This window comes from Haemorhous mexicanus, chromosome 3, assembly GCF_027477595.1.
Source record: "Haemorhous mexicanus isolate bHaeMex1 chromosome 3, bHaeMex1.pri, whole genome shotgun sequence".
NCBI classification, from domain to species: Eukaryota; Metazoa; Chordata; class Aves; order Passeriformes; family Fringillidae; genus Haemorhous; species Haemorhous mexicanus.
The window spans coordinates 94,253,153-94,271,546 of record NC_082343.1 but is presented as its reverse complement, the minus strand read 5'-3'; the positions used below and the strand labels follow the sequence as shown (position 1 = coordinate 94,271,546).

General features: G+C 36.3%; 1 protein-coding gene across 1 annotated transcript in view; it reads left to right on the top strand.

Moving 5' to 3' along the window:
* The window catches only part of TINAG (tubulointerstitial nephritis antigen), a 38,388-nt gene extending 20,399 nt beyond the window's left edge, over positions 1-17,989 (top strand). Inside the window, exons 7-11 of the mRNA XM_059842719.1 lie at positions 220-400; positions 837-882; positions 5,357-5,462; positions 16,050-16,095; positions 17,221-17,989. Coding sequence (XP_059698702.1) covers positions 220-400; positions 837-882; positions 5,357-5,462; positions 16,050-16,095; positions 17,221-17,337 — 496 coding nt within the window. The 3' untranslated portion in view covers positions 17,338-17,989. The remainder of the gene's footprint in view (positions 1-219; positions 401-836; positions 883-5,356; positions 5,463-16,049; positions 16,096-17,220) is intronic.
* Positions 17,990-18,394: the final 405 nt, after the last annotated feature.

Genomic DNA, 18,394 nt, shown 5'->3' with positions numbered 1-18,394 from the left:
TCTCTTTGGAGAAGTGTGGGGAGAGGACTACTGTAATGGGAACTTAATCATAAATATCATCTATATCAATTGAAGGAAATGCCATCCAGCTGAAAAGATGCCATCCACATTTCTGAAGAGTATTATTTAAAATACAACAGTTACCAAATAATTAAAAGCTTGAAGTAAAATAGCAAAAATTTTTGAGTGAGCTTCTTATCAACTCTTTTTTTTGATCAGGGTTGTATCATATGCTTGTTACCCATCATTTTGGAACAAACATCTGGGGCCATCAGCTGAAAATCAGTGTTATGTGTCAAGTGAATCTGGAAAAAACCATACAAATGGGCCATGTCCCAATCCTTTTGAAAAATCCAATCGGTTATACCGGTGTGCCTCTCACTACAGGGTGTCCTCAAAAGTAAGTTAATGAAATTCATCTGTTGTCTCAACAATTTTACTCCTTTGAGGTTTGATTAAAATATGTTCACTTAACTTCAAGACTAGAGCAGTGAATTTTCCTTTATGTTGCCCTTGAATTTTACTATGAGTTGAAATTCTTTATAGTTTCTCAGTTGTACATAATCTCTTTAAAGTTGATACTTTGTGGTCCCATAGAAATTTGAGATAGAAAAGAAAGTATGCAGTCATAACAGTGCAGCTGTTCTTCTTTGTTAATTTGGTAAACAAAATATTCTCCAGCAGAAATACAAGCACAAAGGCATATTTCTATACCTCTGTATATTGTGTGCACTATATATATGTGCACACAATGATAAATTAATATGAGTTTTAATTTTATTTAATAAATGTAATCTTCCCTTGCTCTCTCTGTTGCTGCTCTCACCTCCTCTCAGGAAACTGATATAATGAAAGAAATCAAGGACAGAGGACCAGTGCAAGGTACGGTAAGTTTAAAGGATGATAACATTATTGAGATAGTTAGACTGTGCAATGACCTTGTATCAAAATATTAGAAAATGCAAATTATATGCCACAGTGAAGAAACCAGTCATATGCACTGTACTCCATCCAGGGACATTTGGTGGGTAAATTGTGGCCCTAAAGGCAGCATGACTGCATCAGAGCCTGTAAAGAGTAAAATGACCTTGAGCTGGATAAGTTAAAAATTTGTGCAAAATGTGTGTGCAGGAAATCTGTGTGCCTTTTTTCATGGCAGTGCTTTGGTTATTGGTGAAACAGCAATTTATGGAATTAAAGTTAGCCAGACTTGGTTCTGTAGGGCTGGGGTGAATTCCTCTGTGGCTAAGGCCAGCCCACCAGACCTGCTCTCCTCTTAAGATAATGCTGAACTATATGGGCCTTCCAGCAAATCATTCAGTACTGAAATACCCCAGAATTTCTCACCTCAGAGCTCAAATGCTCTTGTTGATGCCTACCAGCTTTGAATTTTTCTGCTGAACTCTGCAATGAATGATCCCTGACCTCTCAGAGGTCAGAAATACAGAAACTTCACTCAGAGACCCAGCATTGAGTAGGGAACTGCAAATTTTTAGTTTTTTTTACCCTGGGTACTGTCAATTTGTGGCCATGTATGGTGCTGGCACCAGCTGGAAATGCAGGTTCCTGCTCACAGCTTGGGCCAGTGCAACTAGAGAGATTGATGGATGTGGGGCTTGGGATGATGGAGAATGGTCACAAGGCAGGATCTCCACCTCTCTTGGATGGCTGGCTGATGCAAAACCAAAGAATTTTACTTCAGGGGACTTCTGCTTTTCTACTGCCTTTAATTATATAATGAATTGTCATAACCTTCAATTTATTATTCAAATGATTTTGATTATGAGACAGAATTCATTTTGGTGCATCATGTAGTTGAAATTACTTCTTAAAGCTCTTTATGTAGGCAGCTGCTTAATCTGAAATTCAGACTTAACAAGATCAACATCATCAGTCTTTTTTTTTGTTTTATTCTGTCCAAGTTTGTTTGCTCAAGGAAGATATTATTTCCCACACTGCATTTGATCTAGATGCAAAGACAGTAATTTCTGCCAGTTTTAGAAAATGATAAAAATTAGGATCCTCAAGATAGAGTTCCAAACCTCAAACATTTTTCTGGATTAAATCTGCTCCTACTAAATTTTACACATGAAATAATCAATATTCAGTAATTTTTTAGGATTTAGCCACTCAACAATTCAATTTTTTTTTTTTTAAATTTAATGTTTTTGTGTATCAGGTTAAGGTAATGTTGTTTGTAGAAAAATCAAGGTCTACATAATGGCATACAACTGAGAGTATGCATCACTGAGTGAAATCCCTTGCTGTTTTTTCTTTTGGCTATAATAAGAATTTTAGATGAATCACAGTTATGACCCTGTAATTTGTCACTGATCCTTTCTTCTATCTTCCCATATTACAAATGCAACCAGGGCAAAAGTCTAATTTTAAAACCATATCATACTTTTTCTGCAAATGATCTTCAAATACTGAAGGAGGTTTTCCATTATTCATTCACTTGTCATTCCTGTCGAACTTACAAAGTGCTTAGGGACAGTCTTATCTAATGTACTAAGTAATGTTTAATAGCAGGGAAATATTCAAGATCCCTTCAAAGTCATGATGATGAATGGATTTGGATTTTTGGACATGTTCAAAGTTAAGAAAAAAATATGTTTTTTTAACAACTGCGAAGCAGTAGGTTTAGGAATGTAACTGAATATTTTATGTTATACAGCTTTCAAGTTTGAATGACAATTTCTCTCTGACCTACGTCATTGTCTTACATGGTACTGAAATGGAGCAATTAGCATTTTTTGATTCAAACATGAAATTCTATTTTTTTTTAAGAAATCTATTTTCAAGTAAACATAGTGAAATTTCACCAATAATTTGAAAATGTTCAGATGGACAATCCTAATATTGCCCATTCATCTCTTTTTTTTTTTTCATGGACTTTATGAAATACTCTGATGGTTATAATGCTGATGTAGGAAAATTATCCTCTCTGACACATTAGCCAGTCTCGATTAAAAGAAAGGCTCACACATTGTTGGCAATACAAGAGAGTTTTGACCCCACAAAGCTTACAATTTCAGCTATGATCTTGGGAAAAAATTTTATATGTGCTAAAGAAAGCGAATCTGTAAAAAGATGAAGAAAATTATCTTTAAAAAGCACTTGGCTATATTACTGCATAGAGATAAACTTTGTTTCCTTTTGTAACAACTAGTTTTCATTTCTCATGTCTTTGTATGATTAAAAAGAGACAGAAAATCCTATTTAAGAATTTTATGCAGGGGAATCCATAGTGGAATCAATCTTTTAATCTGATGCATCTGTATGCATAGATCTGACAATCTCAGCATGACTGAAGTAGCTCATGCATGAATTATAGTAAATCTTGTGAAAATTGCTGCCTTTTTTGATTAATTAATAATTAATCTGTTAATTTTGGGAAATACAAAGTCTTTCCTATGTGAGAAGGAACAAAATTAGGTGGTGGACTGTGATCATCTTTTCCTGTCCAAGTCACAATCTGTATCAGGGCAAAGTCCCTGAATAAATAAAAATATCTTAGTGCTAGATCTAGAATTACCATCATCTTTGTCCATCCGGTACTTCATGCACCCAGACCACTCTAACTCCAAAGACTGTACCATTTTTTAGCTCCTTATTGCAAAGTATTACATATACATAGGTAAATATATTTACACACACATAAAAATGTGTGTGTACACATGTGCCCAGGTGTGCAATGTATATATAACATACAATCATGGATAAAATTCTATCACATTAACTAAAGTTATTCTGAAATACACTTCAAACATTTCTACTTCATTTCAATGGAAAAAAAATAGGTATGATATCTCTTCACAGCCAAGAATGTATCTCATTTGGGGCATAAGTTATATTCTCCTTTGCACTTAGATTTGAAGGCAGCAACATTGGAAGAAACAGATGGGCTGAGTCTATTTAGACATCATGGCTCCATGGATGGTGTCACAGGTCAAAAGTTGGGGGGGTTTTGACAATGGCATGGCCTAAGCACCAGGCATGCTGGCATCAGATGGGACTCCCCTTTCTCAGGGAGGAAGGAGAGTCCTTGCTCAGGAACGGTGGGTCTCATTGCCAGAGCTTCAACCAAGCTGTGATGGGGAAGGGGCACAATATCAGGCTTGTCCATGGCAAGGCAATTGGCCTCATTTCACCATGTTTTGAGAATTCTCTCCCATCCCCTAAAACTTTTGACTGTTTCATATCTTCAGCCAAATATGATAGAGGTTCTTTTGAATATAGTTAATTTCCTTCAAGTTTATGAAAATATTCAGGTAGGAAAAAGAAATTTGCAAGTATGCCAGACAGAAAAAAATGGCAGCATGGTCTCAACTTACTGGATACTGCAGATCTATACCAGGCACATATGTTAGAAATGGTCCAGCCACATAAAAAATGGTCAGTGAGACTTGTACTTTATGAGACTCCCAAGGTGCAAGACTTTAGGAAATTGGATTTTACTAATTCTCATCTTCCAAGGTGTGTGACAGTTAAAATCATAAGCTAAAAATAAAATGGAATGAAGCTTTTTTTAAATGCTTCTAATTCACTGGAATCTAAAGGTCATGTAGACTTGAAAAGTATTTTCATTTCTCTGGATCTGGTAGCCCACCATAAAGCAAATGGTACTGAGGTGACAGAAGATATGAGGAAAAGAAACCTTGAACTATTTTCTTAATAAACAAATGAATGATGCTCCTAAAAAATAACAAATAGGCATAAAATGCAACTTGTACTCTTCATTCTCTTGCACAAAATTTTCAGTCCATCAGCTTTTTCACCTTACATTTTTATGAAAAAAGGGGTGACTTTTTCCACACTTCGAGCTAGCAGTCACAATTTATATGAATACAAACAATCTAGTTTTCTTTGAGGAGATTATTGTGTATTTGATGAACTTTAAGGTTCAGAAAAAGGCATTTCAATCCACCATATTTCACAGGATATACATTTTCTGTTAAATACTTTTCTTGAATATGCAGATGATAGTTTGAACTGAGTAGTTTATATATGAACCTTGGGGAGATTAATTTTATTGAATTACGTTTCAAAATTTATGTAAACCTTCATGAGGCAATGTTTCCTCTTACTACATTGGAAGAAGTCAGTGAGAAGGAGTTTCCATGACAAGGAAAACTAACAAACTTGATAAGAAACCTTAGAAAGAACTCTGTTGAAATACTTATCTTGGTTCGCTCGCAGCAGGACACTTCTGAGAAACTGATGCTTTTAGTGGAATTACAAAGTACACTTAATGCAGTCCAACACACAACAAGAATTTCACTGATAAAATGCAAGGAGCAAAGAATATTAGAGGTTATGTTTGCTGACTGTGTTTTTTCCTATTGTTTTTCAGCTATAATGAAAGTGTATGAAGATTTTTTCCTTTACAAAGAGGGAATATATCGACACTCCCAGAAAGCAGGATCTAAATGGAAAACTCATTCAGTCAAACTCCTTGGGTGAGTAAAGCACATTCTTTTACCCTTTTCCTCTGCCAGTCACGAGTGTAATAAAATGTCAATTACCAGTCTGTAACCCAAAGATTTGACTGTCACAGATGGAATACTGCTAGCTCCCAACATAAGACTGATGTTTCATTTTTGCCTTGTCTATGAATTTTAGAGAGTATTGAAAAAAAGGTGTAGACCCATCATCTCTTAATCTACTCTTATATTTGTTCAAAAACTTCAAATATAATGTTTATAGAATAAACCATCAAACCCCATATAAATATAGTTAAACCCCACATACACATAAACATATTAAAAATATATATATACACATATATATGCACCATATAAAAATACTTGGTTGAGTATTCACAAATATTCCAAGTACACATCAAGTTGTGAACAAAGTTTATATAATTTTCTTCAAATATGCCACCAAACAGCATGCAAATAGAAACGTGAAAATTGACAGCGACCTCCCACTTAAATGGCATAGCTTACTGGCACAGCAGTCTAGGCTCTCTGTGCCCTGAATAGAAACTAACTGCTGCTGAGATGCTGCTGATTTTATTTGGAAAACTGCTTCAGAAGCATGTGTGTAGTACACTATTGGATTTCCTCTCAAATGTAGTCCAGGGCTACTATGTTGAGAAGACAAGTATCTAACAATGCATATGTTTGAATTACTGAACACACCATGAGGTTTTATTCTTTGCCATGGAGGAAATAAGCAAGGATGAATTTTTATTAAATCTGTGAATGAATACACAGAAAAATGACTGTAGAATCTCAAGAAAATATTTTGTTGGTGGTCTAGAATATCATATAAGTAATGATTCCATGTGCGTTAGGAAAATCACTGAGACTATTTTCAACAACATAAAATTGCAAAAATAAGGTTAATTTTGTTCTTGTGATCTTAGTGAAGACATCTTCATGAAGAGCATGGGAATGCCCTTCATGGTTGTGGAAACTGCTGGCTATGGATTACAAGAGTGTGCTTGATAGTGGCATAGAAGCAAAAAGAAGCAGCAGGCATACGCCAGAACTTCTTTGATACTGCTGCAAAAAGTATTGACTCAGGCAAATAGAGGAACAACTCATGATCATATGACTATAGAGAATATTGTGCAGCAATGAAAAAGAGAAACTGGAATTTATTGTAGAAAAATGGAGCAATAAATTAGGAAAATATGTTTATGGAGAACAGATGGTAAGTGTTGGTTTTTGTATGTGTATTTAAGGTAACAGCCTTGAGAAACCAATAACATTAGACAGTAAAATGTGCAGCGCAATTTGAACACTTTAGCTCTGGAGTGAATCGCTGTGAGGCTGTGAGTTCAGGCACTGGGAGGGCTGTGAAGTATGCTTGGTGCAAGCAGAGGGTGATGAGAACTCTTCCCTAAGACAAGCTGCTCCACATTTGCACAGAATAACCTACCCAGATGAGTGATTGTGCAAGAATAGCACTAGGGGACAAAGTGATGGCTGAGGAGGGAAAGAGGAGGAGATAACTAAAGTGCCAACCATATGTACCAACCATATGAAGGTCAACAGGGGAAAGTGCCAGATTCTGTGCTGAGATGGGGCACCCCTGGATGTACAGACAGACTGGGAAATGAGATGTTTGAAAGCAGTGCCACAGAAAAGGACCTGGGGAACTTGTCTGATTGAAAGCTGAATAGTGCTCTGGAAGCCAGGTAGGCCAACCCTGGGGGTTATCAGGCCCAGCATGGCCAGCCATGAAAGGGAGGGGATTGTCCCTCTCTGCTCTGAACTGGGGCAGCCTCACTTCAAGTGCTGAGGGCAATTTTGGGCACTGATATATAAGATATTGAACTACAAGAGGGAGTCCAAAGGAGGGCAAAAAAGATGGTGAAGAGCCTTGAGGGGAAGCTGTATGAAAAGCAGCTGAGGTCACTTGGTCTATTCAGCCTGGAGGAGACGAAGGGGAGACCTCCCTGCAGTTAGAGCTTCTTGTGAGGGGAGGAGGAGGGGCAGACCCTGATCTCTTCTCTGTGGTGACCGGTGACAGGACCCAAGGGAATGGCCTGGAGTTGTTCCAGGTGAGGTTTAGGTTGGATATTAAAAAGAGATTCTTCACCCAGAGGATGGTTGGGCACTGGAACAGCCCCCCAGGGCAGTGGTCACAGCACAGCCTGACAGAGTTCAAGAAGCCTTTGGACAATGCTCTCGGGCACATGGTGTGACTCTTGGGGTGTCCTGTGGGGGACCAGGAGTTGGACTCCATGATCCTTTTGGGTCGCTTGCTAGTCAGCATATTCTATGATTCTGTATTTCTGTGCTGAAGTGGATGCTGATTTAAATGGGAACTGACAGGCTATGCAAAGAAAATATAGCAACTCTTAGGCAAGGGACCACTATGAGCAAAATCTGAACACCTTGACTAAGACACAGGACTGTTTTGAATGGCCACTGGTAAACACTGAGAAGGAGGAATGACAAGTGATCTGATGTACTGAAAAAGAACTTAAGTGAAGGAAAATGAAGAAAACTGAAGATGATATTATATATGAAACCTCAGACTTGTTCTGAGTTTAATATGGGGGAATGCATTTTCTTACTAACTCACTTATTTAATTTGAATATTCCTGAAGTATCCAATGGATCCAACAGTATAAAGATTTACCAATCCTGGAAATGTCTAAGGCACAAATGTTGAAATGTTGTGGCCTCCAAGGTTGTGCCATATAAAATACTTGCAGACCTGTTTAACTGTAAAAATTAAATTAGATCTTGACAAGTTGAGGCTGCTGGAGCCTTAAACTAGGTGTTTCTAGCAATGATAAATCCAGCCATAAAATGTGATTCTGCATCATGAACTTTAAACCACTTAATTGTATAGATTTTAATGTCTTCAGGATTAAGCCATCACTTTTTAATATAATTTATTAGTTTCAATGAATTCGAATGCAAAATATGTGTTTTGGGTATAAGTTCTTTGTCACTCATATAGAGCTTGGAAGAAAAAGAAAATTTAGACTCCTTGACCTCAATAAAAAACTCATGGGAATCTCATCATAGTTGTACTTCAGATAAAAATACTGATGAATATTTTCATTTTGCTTAGCTGAGATGGCTCCTGGGGAGACAAAAAGGAGCAGAGACATGCTGATAGATAGGATAAAATATGCAGGTTTTTGTGGGTTGAACTTTATTGTGGGCTTATTTTTATTTATAATCCCTTCCATAAAAGACATTCAATACTTGTAAAAGGCAGCCATAATAATGACAAACTGTATTAAGCTGGTATTTGTAATATCTCAGAAACATTTTTGAAAATGCCTTAAATTGCCTGTGAATTGTGCAACATATAAGGCAATGGAGTGATGAAATGTAAATACATTTTGGGGACGCTTGCAAGAGCTATTTGTACAAAACCAGAAATGCACATACAAACTGCTCAATTAAACATTGGACCAGAAGGATTTTAAATGTTTAGACTGGCTTCCCTTGTTCTGCAAAGGGGAAATTGCAAGTTATTTTCTGTCATTCAAAGGCTTATTTATAAAATCAGCTGTGACAAGACTGGGAGTCTATCTCCAGTGAAGTACTGTGTGACCTCAGGCTCAGGGAGAGAAGGTGAAAAGACAGAAAAGCATGGAAGGAGGAGAGGGAAGTGTGGAAGAGCCAGGTGGAGGCTGTTGTGGGTAGCAGAGTGTTTGGGTTTGGTCACAGTCTCTCTAGTGAAATAGGGCTTTCAGTAATCTGGCAGCATGGACTGACCCACTGATACTTGGAGGGAGCAGGATCTCTCAGGCAGTTTCCATGTCTATTCTAGACACAGGGAGATAAGCAGGAAAAGTGAGTAATTGAGACTGGGATACATAACAGTTAAGTTTTGATGTAGTAAAGTTAAAATCCTATGCCTCTGCATGTTTCTTTTATCTTTTATAGATATTCATCTGCTCTAGCTCAAGTATCTAAAGGTGAGCTGAATTGCTTTGTTGGATCTGATTTCTCCTTTTAGACTATAATAGAATTTGTGGGATAACATCACACTTAAATAGCTAAAATGAAAAATTCTAGATTAGATTTCAGAAATACCGCATGCAATGGCATCTTAAAGTTCCTTAAATCCAAAATGACTGGTGTGTAATATATAGTAAGACAGTATTTTCAGAATCTTGCATATGTATGTGTGTGTGTACACACATGCATTCATGGATCCATACATACACAATTACTGCTCTTAATGGCACGAGAATGAAAATCAGTTAAAGAGGCACAATGAAACTGCAAATAGCAAGTGGGACTAAAGAGAATGAGGAAAAACTATTTGTTTGGTAATTTTAATTTTTTCATTGACAGTCTCCTATTTTAAGAAGATTGATGCCTGAAAAATGACATACAAAACTGTCATTTTTATCTCAAGGTCTCTTAATAAAAGAGACTAAATTCACATAAAGATGATCTCGGTGGTGGATTTCTTTCAGATCTGTACATTTAAGCTAGGATTTCTGATCAAACCTGTCATATTTGTTCTCTACCAGATTCTCTGCAATTTTTTTTTGCTGTCGGTTTGTTCGTTGTCTGGGTTTTTTTAAATTTTATTTCCTCTTCTTTCTAGTATTCTGGCTTTCTTAGTTCCATCTAAGAAAAGAAATGTAATGTCTATAGGAAAAGAAAACCCGGGGCAGATTTCTTGGTATAAAATCCCATGGTCTGTTTGCTAAGGAAAGTACAGTTCAGTCAAGGAAGTACATTGGATGGAGTAGCTGTGGTTCTAGTTCAAACAAATCCCTTCAAAGTTAGTGAAGTAAAGTACCCATCCTGAATATTTGCAGCTTTTTCAGAAAAATCTCTCAGACTTTTATTTTTGAATTGCTTTAGTGCCAAGCTACAATATATGATCCGTACCTCACTAAAAAGCTACAATTGCTGAAGCCATGACACTGAAAAGTCCAGGAAAGTCTCAAAAGCCCGTGCCTTTGGCTGCAATTAATCTATGGACTATCACTTTAAGGCTTGGAGGAAACAAACAAATATTATTAAAAGCCTTGCTAATCTTTCATGAGGAAGATAGATTTTCAGTGCTTGGAAGGAGCTCAGAATGACAAAAGGCTTTAATAAGAGGACACTGAGATGTACATTAGCTGGAAACACATTTCCCCTCTATTTTAATTAGCAATTCAGTGAAAGATTTAAATGGAATAATGCAGCCGATTAAATGGCTTGGCCAACTACTAAACTGAAACTTCTATGCCCTGAAAAAACATTGGTTGAATGTTTAACACAAAAAGCCCTACTAATGGAGATAAAATTGATATGTGAGGCAAAGAGCTTGTGGTTGAATGTTGAGGAGACAGCCAGACAGAGCAACAACATTCTGAGATTTAATACATAATTAAATGATTCACCTATCCAAAGTCCAAAGTCCAAAGTCTTGACTACTGTTAGTGATATCTGGAGTTTTGGCTTTGGAAACTGTGTTTTTCTATATTTTTCTCTTAGTTGCCCTCACTTGATCTTACACTCAAAATAACTACAAACAAGTAACATCTTAAACCACTGAAAGTCATAACCCAAACTATTTTGTTCCTGAATAAAGAAACCTGAGCTTGAGTTCCCTTTTTCTTTCATGGGGAAAAAATAATTTTTTTTTCACTGTCAGACAATCAACATCAGGTATTAAAGTTAAAAATTAAACAGCAACACTCAAACATTGTTTAGCAAAGAGAAATACATGAGGGGATCATGGGGAAAAGATACAGTGTCTGATTATTCATGCTGTTAAATCCATGAGACTATCTCCCATGCAATTCATTTCAGTAGATCTGTGGGATCTGTGAGATCTGTGGGAGTGATTTAACTCTTGGCTCACCGACTCAATTTGACTCACCTCTCATGTTGAAAAGTCTATGCAAAACTACAATTTCAAATTCCAGCAACCATTTTCTAAGAAGCTTTCTCTTGTGGTGAATATAAATTAGTGGCCCTAACTTTCTTGTATTTATACAAGATTAAGAATTAAACTTTTGTCCAATTGAGTAGATAAAATTGCTAATTTTTGAAGTGTAGTAGGCTGTTGTGATCCAGCACTAAGAATAGGACATGACCCACAATACTTACAACTTTTTTCTCTGGTAGCATTATGATAGTTATACAACCAAATCCAGAGAAGAAACTGAGATGAGAAGTTTTTGGACTACACATACTTGTGTCCAGCAAGCAGTTTAAATCCTTGGTTAATGCAAATTATTGACTTCTACTAATAACAACTAGTCTGCAGAAATTAGCTTGAGATGTAAAACCTGCCATTGCTCTTTATTTTTAAGGCCGTATTTGTTTTCTGTTCATCTCTTCAGTCTTAAGGAGACAGTTTGTATAATATTATTTAGCACACTCTTCAGAAGTCTTCACTCTATTTGCTGTTAAGAGAATTTTACCTACAAAAGTGAGTGTAAGCACTCTTGAACCTAGTTTCTGTTATCTGCCAAAACACCTTAGTTTTGAAGCCACTGCTGATAACCCTTTTCTTGTGTTAGGTTATATTTCCCATTTTTTATTATTTTATTTGATGATTAATTATCAGCTTGCTTTTTCCTGATAGCTTTCTTTAGGCTTTTCTTGTGAAGTTCACTTACATTTTAGTGGTGTAGTTTATTGAAAAACAAGCTGGGAAATGTTCAAATAAAACCAGTTTCCATCCTCTGTAACACTACGGAAACAGTTTATGTATTCTAGTTTTTTACCTGTCAGGCAGAGTTGTGTATTCAGGGCTTGCTCCTACAGAGTTAATGTCAAGGGAAAGTTATTAGTGAAAAGGACAGCTAAGGTGCCTCTACTATATAAAATTGGAAACAAAATTATGAAAATCATTTTATATAAGACCACAAGAACTCATTCTTTTATCTGAAAGAGCAACAGAATTCTTTTCACAGAGTCACTTGGGGCAGGTTTCCTTGGAGTAAATGGAAACACATTACTTATTTTTTTCCTGAAGGGGATTGAATGCAGTTTTGTGAAATTACTATTTTTTATTCAAGGATATTTTTGATTGAAGATCATGATAGTTTCTTTTGGAAAAGCTAAGTGGAGTATATCTCACAGAATATTTTTGTCAGGGAGAAGAAAACTCCCTTTCAAAAATAATTTTCAGTAATTGATAAACAGATCTTAATGATTTCTTAAAATCTCTTTTTTTTTCTTCTAAATAAAAATGGAAAGTTTGGATATGAAATAGTGTCATGATTTAAGCCCAGTTGGAAATTAAGCAGTCACTCTCTCAATTTCTTCTCTCCCCCCACACACCCCAGTGGAATGGGGGATAAAATAAAAGTAAAACTTGTAGATTGAAATAAGAACAATTTAATAATCAAAAATAATGTAAAATACAATAATAATGGCAAGTGATAATAAAAAGGGAAAAAGATGTGCTGTATGATGTAATTGCTGACCACCTGCTGACCAGAACACCCTTCCTGAACCCAGACTGGACGCGTTTCTGGGTAACTTCCCCCAGTTTATATACTGGGCATGAGTTCTGCGGAGTGGCATATCCTTTGGTCACTTCCAGCCACCTCTCCTGGACAGGGTGTCTCCTAGTTTATTTTGCCTTTCTCTTCATTGTTAAAGAATGAGACAAAAAGAAAAAAAAGTCCTTATTTGGCAAAACCCCCCAAAAAAATCAGTGTATTATCAACATCACTCTCATTCCAAATTCAAATCACAGTACTGTAACAGCTACTGAGAAAAAACCCAAAACTCTCTATTCTAGTCGAAACTAAGACCTAAGGTTGAAAGGTTTTCTAAAAAATACCAAAGGTAGGGACATTAGTGATCTAAAGCTTTGTAAAAATAACCCTGAGAAATTCCCTGTCTGTACAAGCCTGATAAGATCCAGCATCTCTTGGCTTTTCAAATGGCATTCATTTGGAGTAAATACCAAGCTGGAATAATCAAAAAAGCAAACAAAAGATTGTGATTAGGTTATTTTGGTCATCTTCCAGAAAATACAATATTTTTGTTCTCTAATGGATGTTGTCCAAGAATGTGTCACTTTAAAGTCTCTGTCAATTCCACTTGGTAACTAATTCCACTGGGAGTTTAGTTACTTCATTAAACTCCTCCAGGATTATGCTTTTTCTTTTTCTTTTTTTTTTTTTTAATTTTGGTTTTGAAGATTCTGAGGGACTGATCAACTGATCAACACTTTCTCTGAGCTGCTACTCTGCAGGGAAGATGATCTTGCTATCTAGAGTAAGCTGGATGCAGCCATCACTACCTCCACTGGAGGTTGAGGTTCAAGTAGGGGATGTAGAAGGAGAGCAGTGGGGCGGACCACCAAAATGTATCAGGAGAGTCTGTTCTGTCTTCTCTTTACCCACCCCTTTGCGGAGAAGAGGACAACAAATATATCTGCCCTGAGTCTTCTCTCCTGAGGGCTGAACAAAGCCAGCTCCCTCAGCCTCTCCTCATACATCATGTGCACCAGACCCCAAACATCTCAGTGGACTCCTTCTGGTCTCATTCCAGCCTGTTAATGCCTTTTCTGTGTGGGGAAGATCAAGTCTGTGCACTGGACACAGAATGGCAGTCCCAATAAAAGGAAATCTGTGACTTCTCTTGACCTGCTGGCTGCACTCTATATTTTAATTTACTTTAATTTAGAGTATTTGATGAATACCCATAGGCATTGATTTATGAGAAAGCAGCTCTTCTTCCTGAACTGTAAATCTAATGCATATCTCAAGTGCCTATGCATCTATGATGACACAAACCCTGGGAAACTAAATTCATGGATATGTTATAGTCAAGGATAAAAAAAAAAGGTTTCTTTTCTATCATGGCTTATAAGTCTTCTTTCATCTAGAAACCTTTCTAAGAATCAATGAATTCCTATCAATGTATAAAAAGAGAAGCTGACTCTTTTAGAAAATAACAAATGTTAAAAAACATTTAATCACAGGAATGTGACCCTATGGGAATTGGTCATTGTCACACTCAAGCAAGCAGGAGAAGTTATGTGTAGTGTGAAATGTAGGAGTACATGAATATCAGTTCAAGGCAACTTTCTCTGTCTTTGAGACTAATGTAAATATTGGACTTTCACATTACAGCTGAAGTATTTTTTTTAGTAAAATGGCCATTAGTAAAGAAGTAAATCTGAATCTGATATGAAATTCAAAAGCCAACAACTTCTTCTAAAAAAATTATGATTATGACAGATTGTATCTGAAATATTTGGAAAGAAATGGCAATTATTGATAATCCTTGAACATTCATGTGGTAATGAAAAGAAAATGTATCATGATGCCTCTTTAAAAGAAAAATAATTGCATTCCAGGGTCATTATGGCAAACACTGTTTTTATGATTCCTTGAATTTAATGATCAGTAGCTGCAATTTGTGCTTGCAACTGAAATCCACATTTCTTCTCTCTGCTGATCACCAATTTTCTTCCTTTCCTTTTTCCCTTTGGCTGAAAGTGCAGGTATTCCATGTAAATGATGGTTCACTATTAACCAAGGAGAGCTGATGTCGCTGTTGCTGTTCAAACAAAAGGATGACAGAAAAATCCCATTTTCCCCATTCACAGTGTGGGATTTCTCATCATATTTTTTGCTGGTTGCCTTTGAAAATGACTGGAGCACTGCAAATACAGCTCAAACAGGCAGTGTTGATGGGATATACACCAGTAAACACCCTGTCAATGGCATTTGATATATTTTAGGATTAACTTCACACTGGGGAAAAAACATCTGAAAGTTCACATCTTTGGTTTTCTGTTTATTTGTGCCCTTTCATAGGCACCCAAGCATCATGAGCTGTGAATAGTAGCTAGCATTTCTTGTATAAATTAAAAACAAGACAGAGCTCTTTAAGCTCCAGCAGAAAAACCATGTGTAGTTAACTACCTAAGGTGTGCAGTGCAGCTCTTGCTCACTGAAATACATCCAGGTGATTGGGTTGGAACTTCTGCCCTGAGTATAAAGTGAGATCTAAAAATCAGAGTACTAAGCAGTTCAGCTACAGCTATACCCCTGTGAAAATCCTATTACTTGGCAGGTGGGGATGGAAGGTGGGGAAAATTTGTTGTGTGATTTCACAGATATTTCCGCAAAAGTTAACACGTCCTCAAAGATGACAAAAATATTAATGCCCCTCTACCCCCAAAGCAATGAAATAGATTAGGCTGTCAGCTGTCATCAGTCCAATTTAATCTGAGAAAACCTAGGAATATTTTCAGTCCCAACTCACCAGCTATTTCTGTAAAGGTGCTGGATGAGACTTTAAACAAAAATATTGCTAGGGATCTTCAGCTGAGTTGAAGAAATATGCTCACAATAGTTTCAATATTCCTACACAGTTCAGTTCAGCAGGCAAGCTCTCTAGAAGAGAGATTCTGTCAATGAAAACAGGTTTTTGCAATGAAAAACTAAAACTAGACTTGTGTTAACTTTTTGTAATAACTAATGGCAATTTGACTTGTGGTTAGCAAGTCAGCAGGTAACCTCACTTGAATCATCAGAGTTTGTTACTCAGGCTTTGTTCTGTCACTGATAATGATTACAACTAATGTTTGCATTTTCTGACTGCTTGTTTCATCAAAGTACCATTCTTTTCTAAAAGGTGGGGAGCATTACCAGACAAAAATGGACAGAAACAGAAGTTTTGGGTAAGTGAATACTTAGGACAAGGTTTTGAAGCAGGTGAAAAAATATCTCAACATCAGAGATCATCTAAAATCTACTTCTTTACTTTCATTCACTCTCTCTGCATCAATTTTTTTTCCTTCACCTTAAAGTGTTCTACATAATTCTATTCCCTCTCTGGCAACTTTTATCATGCTGACCCTCAAACATCACCTACCTCAATTTCAAAGCCTGTTTCATCCCACCTATATCTGTGGTTTTTCCTACACTGCCTTTTCTGTTTCAAATCTTATTCAATTTTTCCAAATGTTATTAAAAATTTCTATGAAGAGTCAGTTTCTTTTGATGTCTGCAAATGAAAGTCAGTAAAATTAATCAATAGTAATTGTAAAATATTTGGAAAAGACAAATTTTCTGTTTAAACGGTGTTGGAAATTGTTATCCAGCCATCAGAATAATCCCCCAAAACTAAAACTAATCAAACTAAGAGCATTTCCTTTAAGCCATTTAGAGTAAGTCAAATTTTATCACTTGTACTATGAATAACAGCTTGTCCCATTATTCCTGCATTCATCTGAAGGTACTTTGGTGTTTACACAGCTGATGGCAGGGCTGTTGGTAAGTGGTTTCACTGGTATCAAGGGCAAAACCTACTGAGACTACTGAGACTTCATCAGAACATAAGTTGCTTAGTATGTCAATAGCTACCTGAATAAAACTTCATTCTTTAAAAGTCAGCTTATATATCTATATATCTATATCTATATATCTATATATCTTTGGTGCATCTCTGACAGGTGAGTTGGAATTGTGACCATTGTTGTTTCACTAACCACTTTCAGCAGTAAAGAGTTGAATATTCATTTAATGATTTCTGCTCCAATGTATGAAACTGTCTTGTAGAAATACTAGTCCGTTTTTACTAATCCTGATTTTGGAACTGAGATTTTGATCAAACCAAAAAAGGAACAAATTACTACAAATCTGAAAAAGATACATGCTAATTCTCAGTGCACCCAATCTGAGAGACCCTGTCCCTTAAAAAGGAAACTAACACAAAATATTCATTTTGTATTTTACACCCTGCATTTTAACATAAGATTTTAAAATTAAAATAGATTTTTTTTTTCTGTTTTGTTTACTTTTAGATTGCTGCAAATTCCTGGGGAAAATCCTGGGGAGAAAATGGTTATTTTAGGATTCTTCGTGGACAAAATGAGTGTGATATTGAGAAGCTGATTTTAGCTACTTTGGGACAACCATAGTTTATCCGTGCCATCTGCTTGCTGTATCTATTCTTTCCATCATTGTATATTGAGTTTTATGGGGAAAAAAAGCATGTCTTCTCTCTAAGTTACCTTTCTATTAGCCCTCATGAGGTCTTCCTGGCTTGAACACAGACATCAGAGCACTCTTGGATCTTACCTGATAGAAAAAACCTTTTAGACTAAAAGCATGTTATATCCAGGACTACTGAAAACCTTGATGTCTCACAGAGCAGGAAGTTCCTTCCTCATTGAACAATGCCTAAAAAAATGGAGTTACAATATTAGCATTAATCTCTTAACAATATATATACTCTGACCAGAAATTATTTCAGAAATATTAAGTGCTCTTCCAAACAAAATTGGCCCAGACAGCTGATGGTCATACTGGATAATAAATTCCAAAGAAATGTAAGTAGTTCTGATCCTGTAGTTGAAGAATTATTTCCTATATGCCTTTACTTAAAACTAAGTAGATAAGTTGTATCTATGTATCAATATCTCATCCAGGAAATTAATTTTTTTCTAGTAGATCCCACAAAGTTGATGCATTCAGTGTAATACAAAAAGAGCTTGCAATGAAAGAGTGTGTTCTTGTTCCTGCAACCACAACCAAAATGGTACAATTTTAATAATGTTTTAATTAAAATAAAATAAAGAAGAAAATGTAATTTCTCCTCAATTCAGTCTAGACTAGACTAATTCCTGAACTGCTTGCCTTCCACTCCCGGTTTAACCTGAGAACAAGCATGTGCCAACATTCCCAAAAGCCTGTTGCAAACAGAAAAAGATGGAAAAGATATTCTGTTGTTTGTCTTGACTGACATATCTGTAATCCAGGCTCAGCTCCTGGTGTTGGTGATCAGGATCTCTAGTGCAAGTGAGACATGCAGAACTCCTAATGCTTCCATAGCTGCTTCTGTCTGAAGAAGCAGCTTCTTGACCCACATTTCCTACTATAAGCATTGCTGCAATCTTGACAAGGACTCTTTTGCTTATTTGCTAATTAAAATATCAATATTGACACTATTGGCATAAGAAGAAATTAAATACTTTC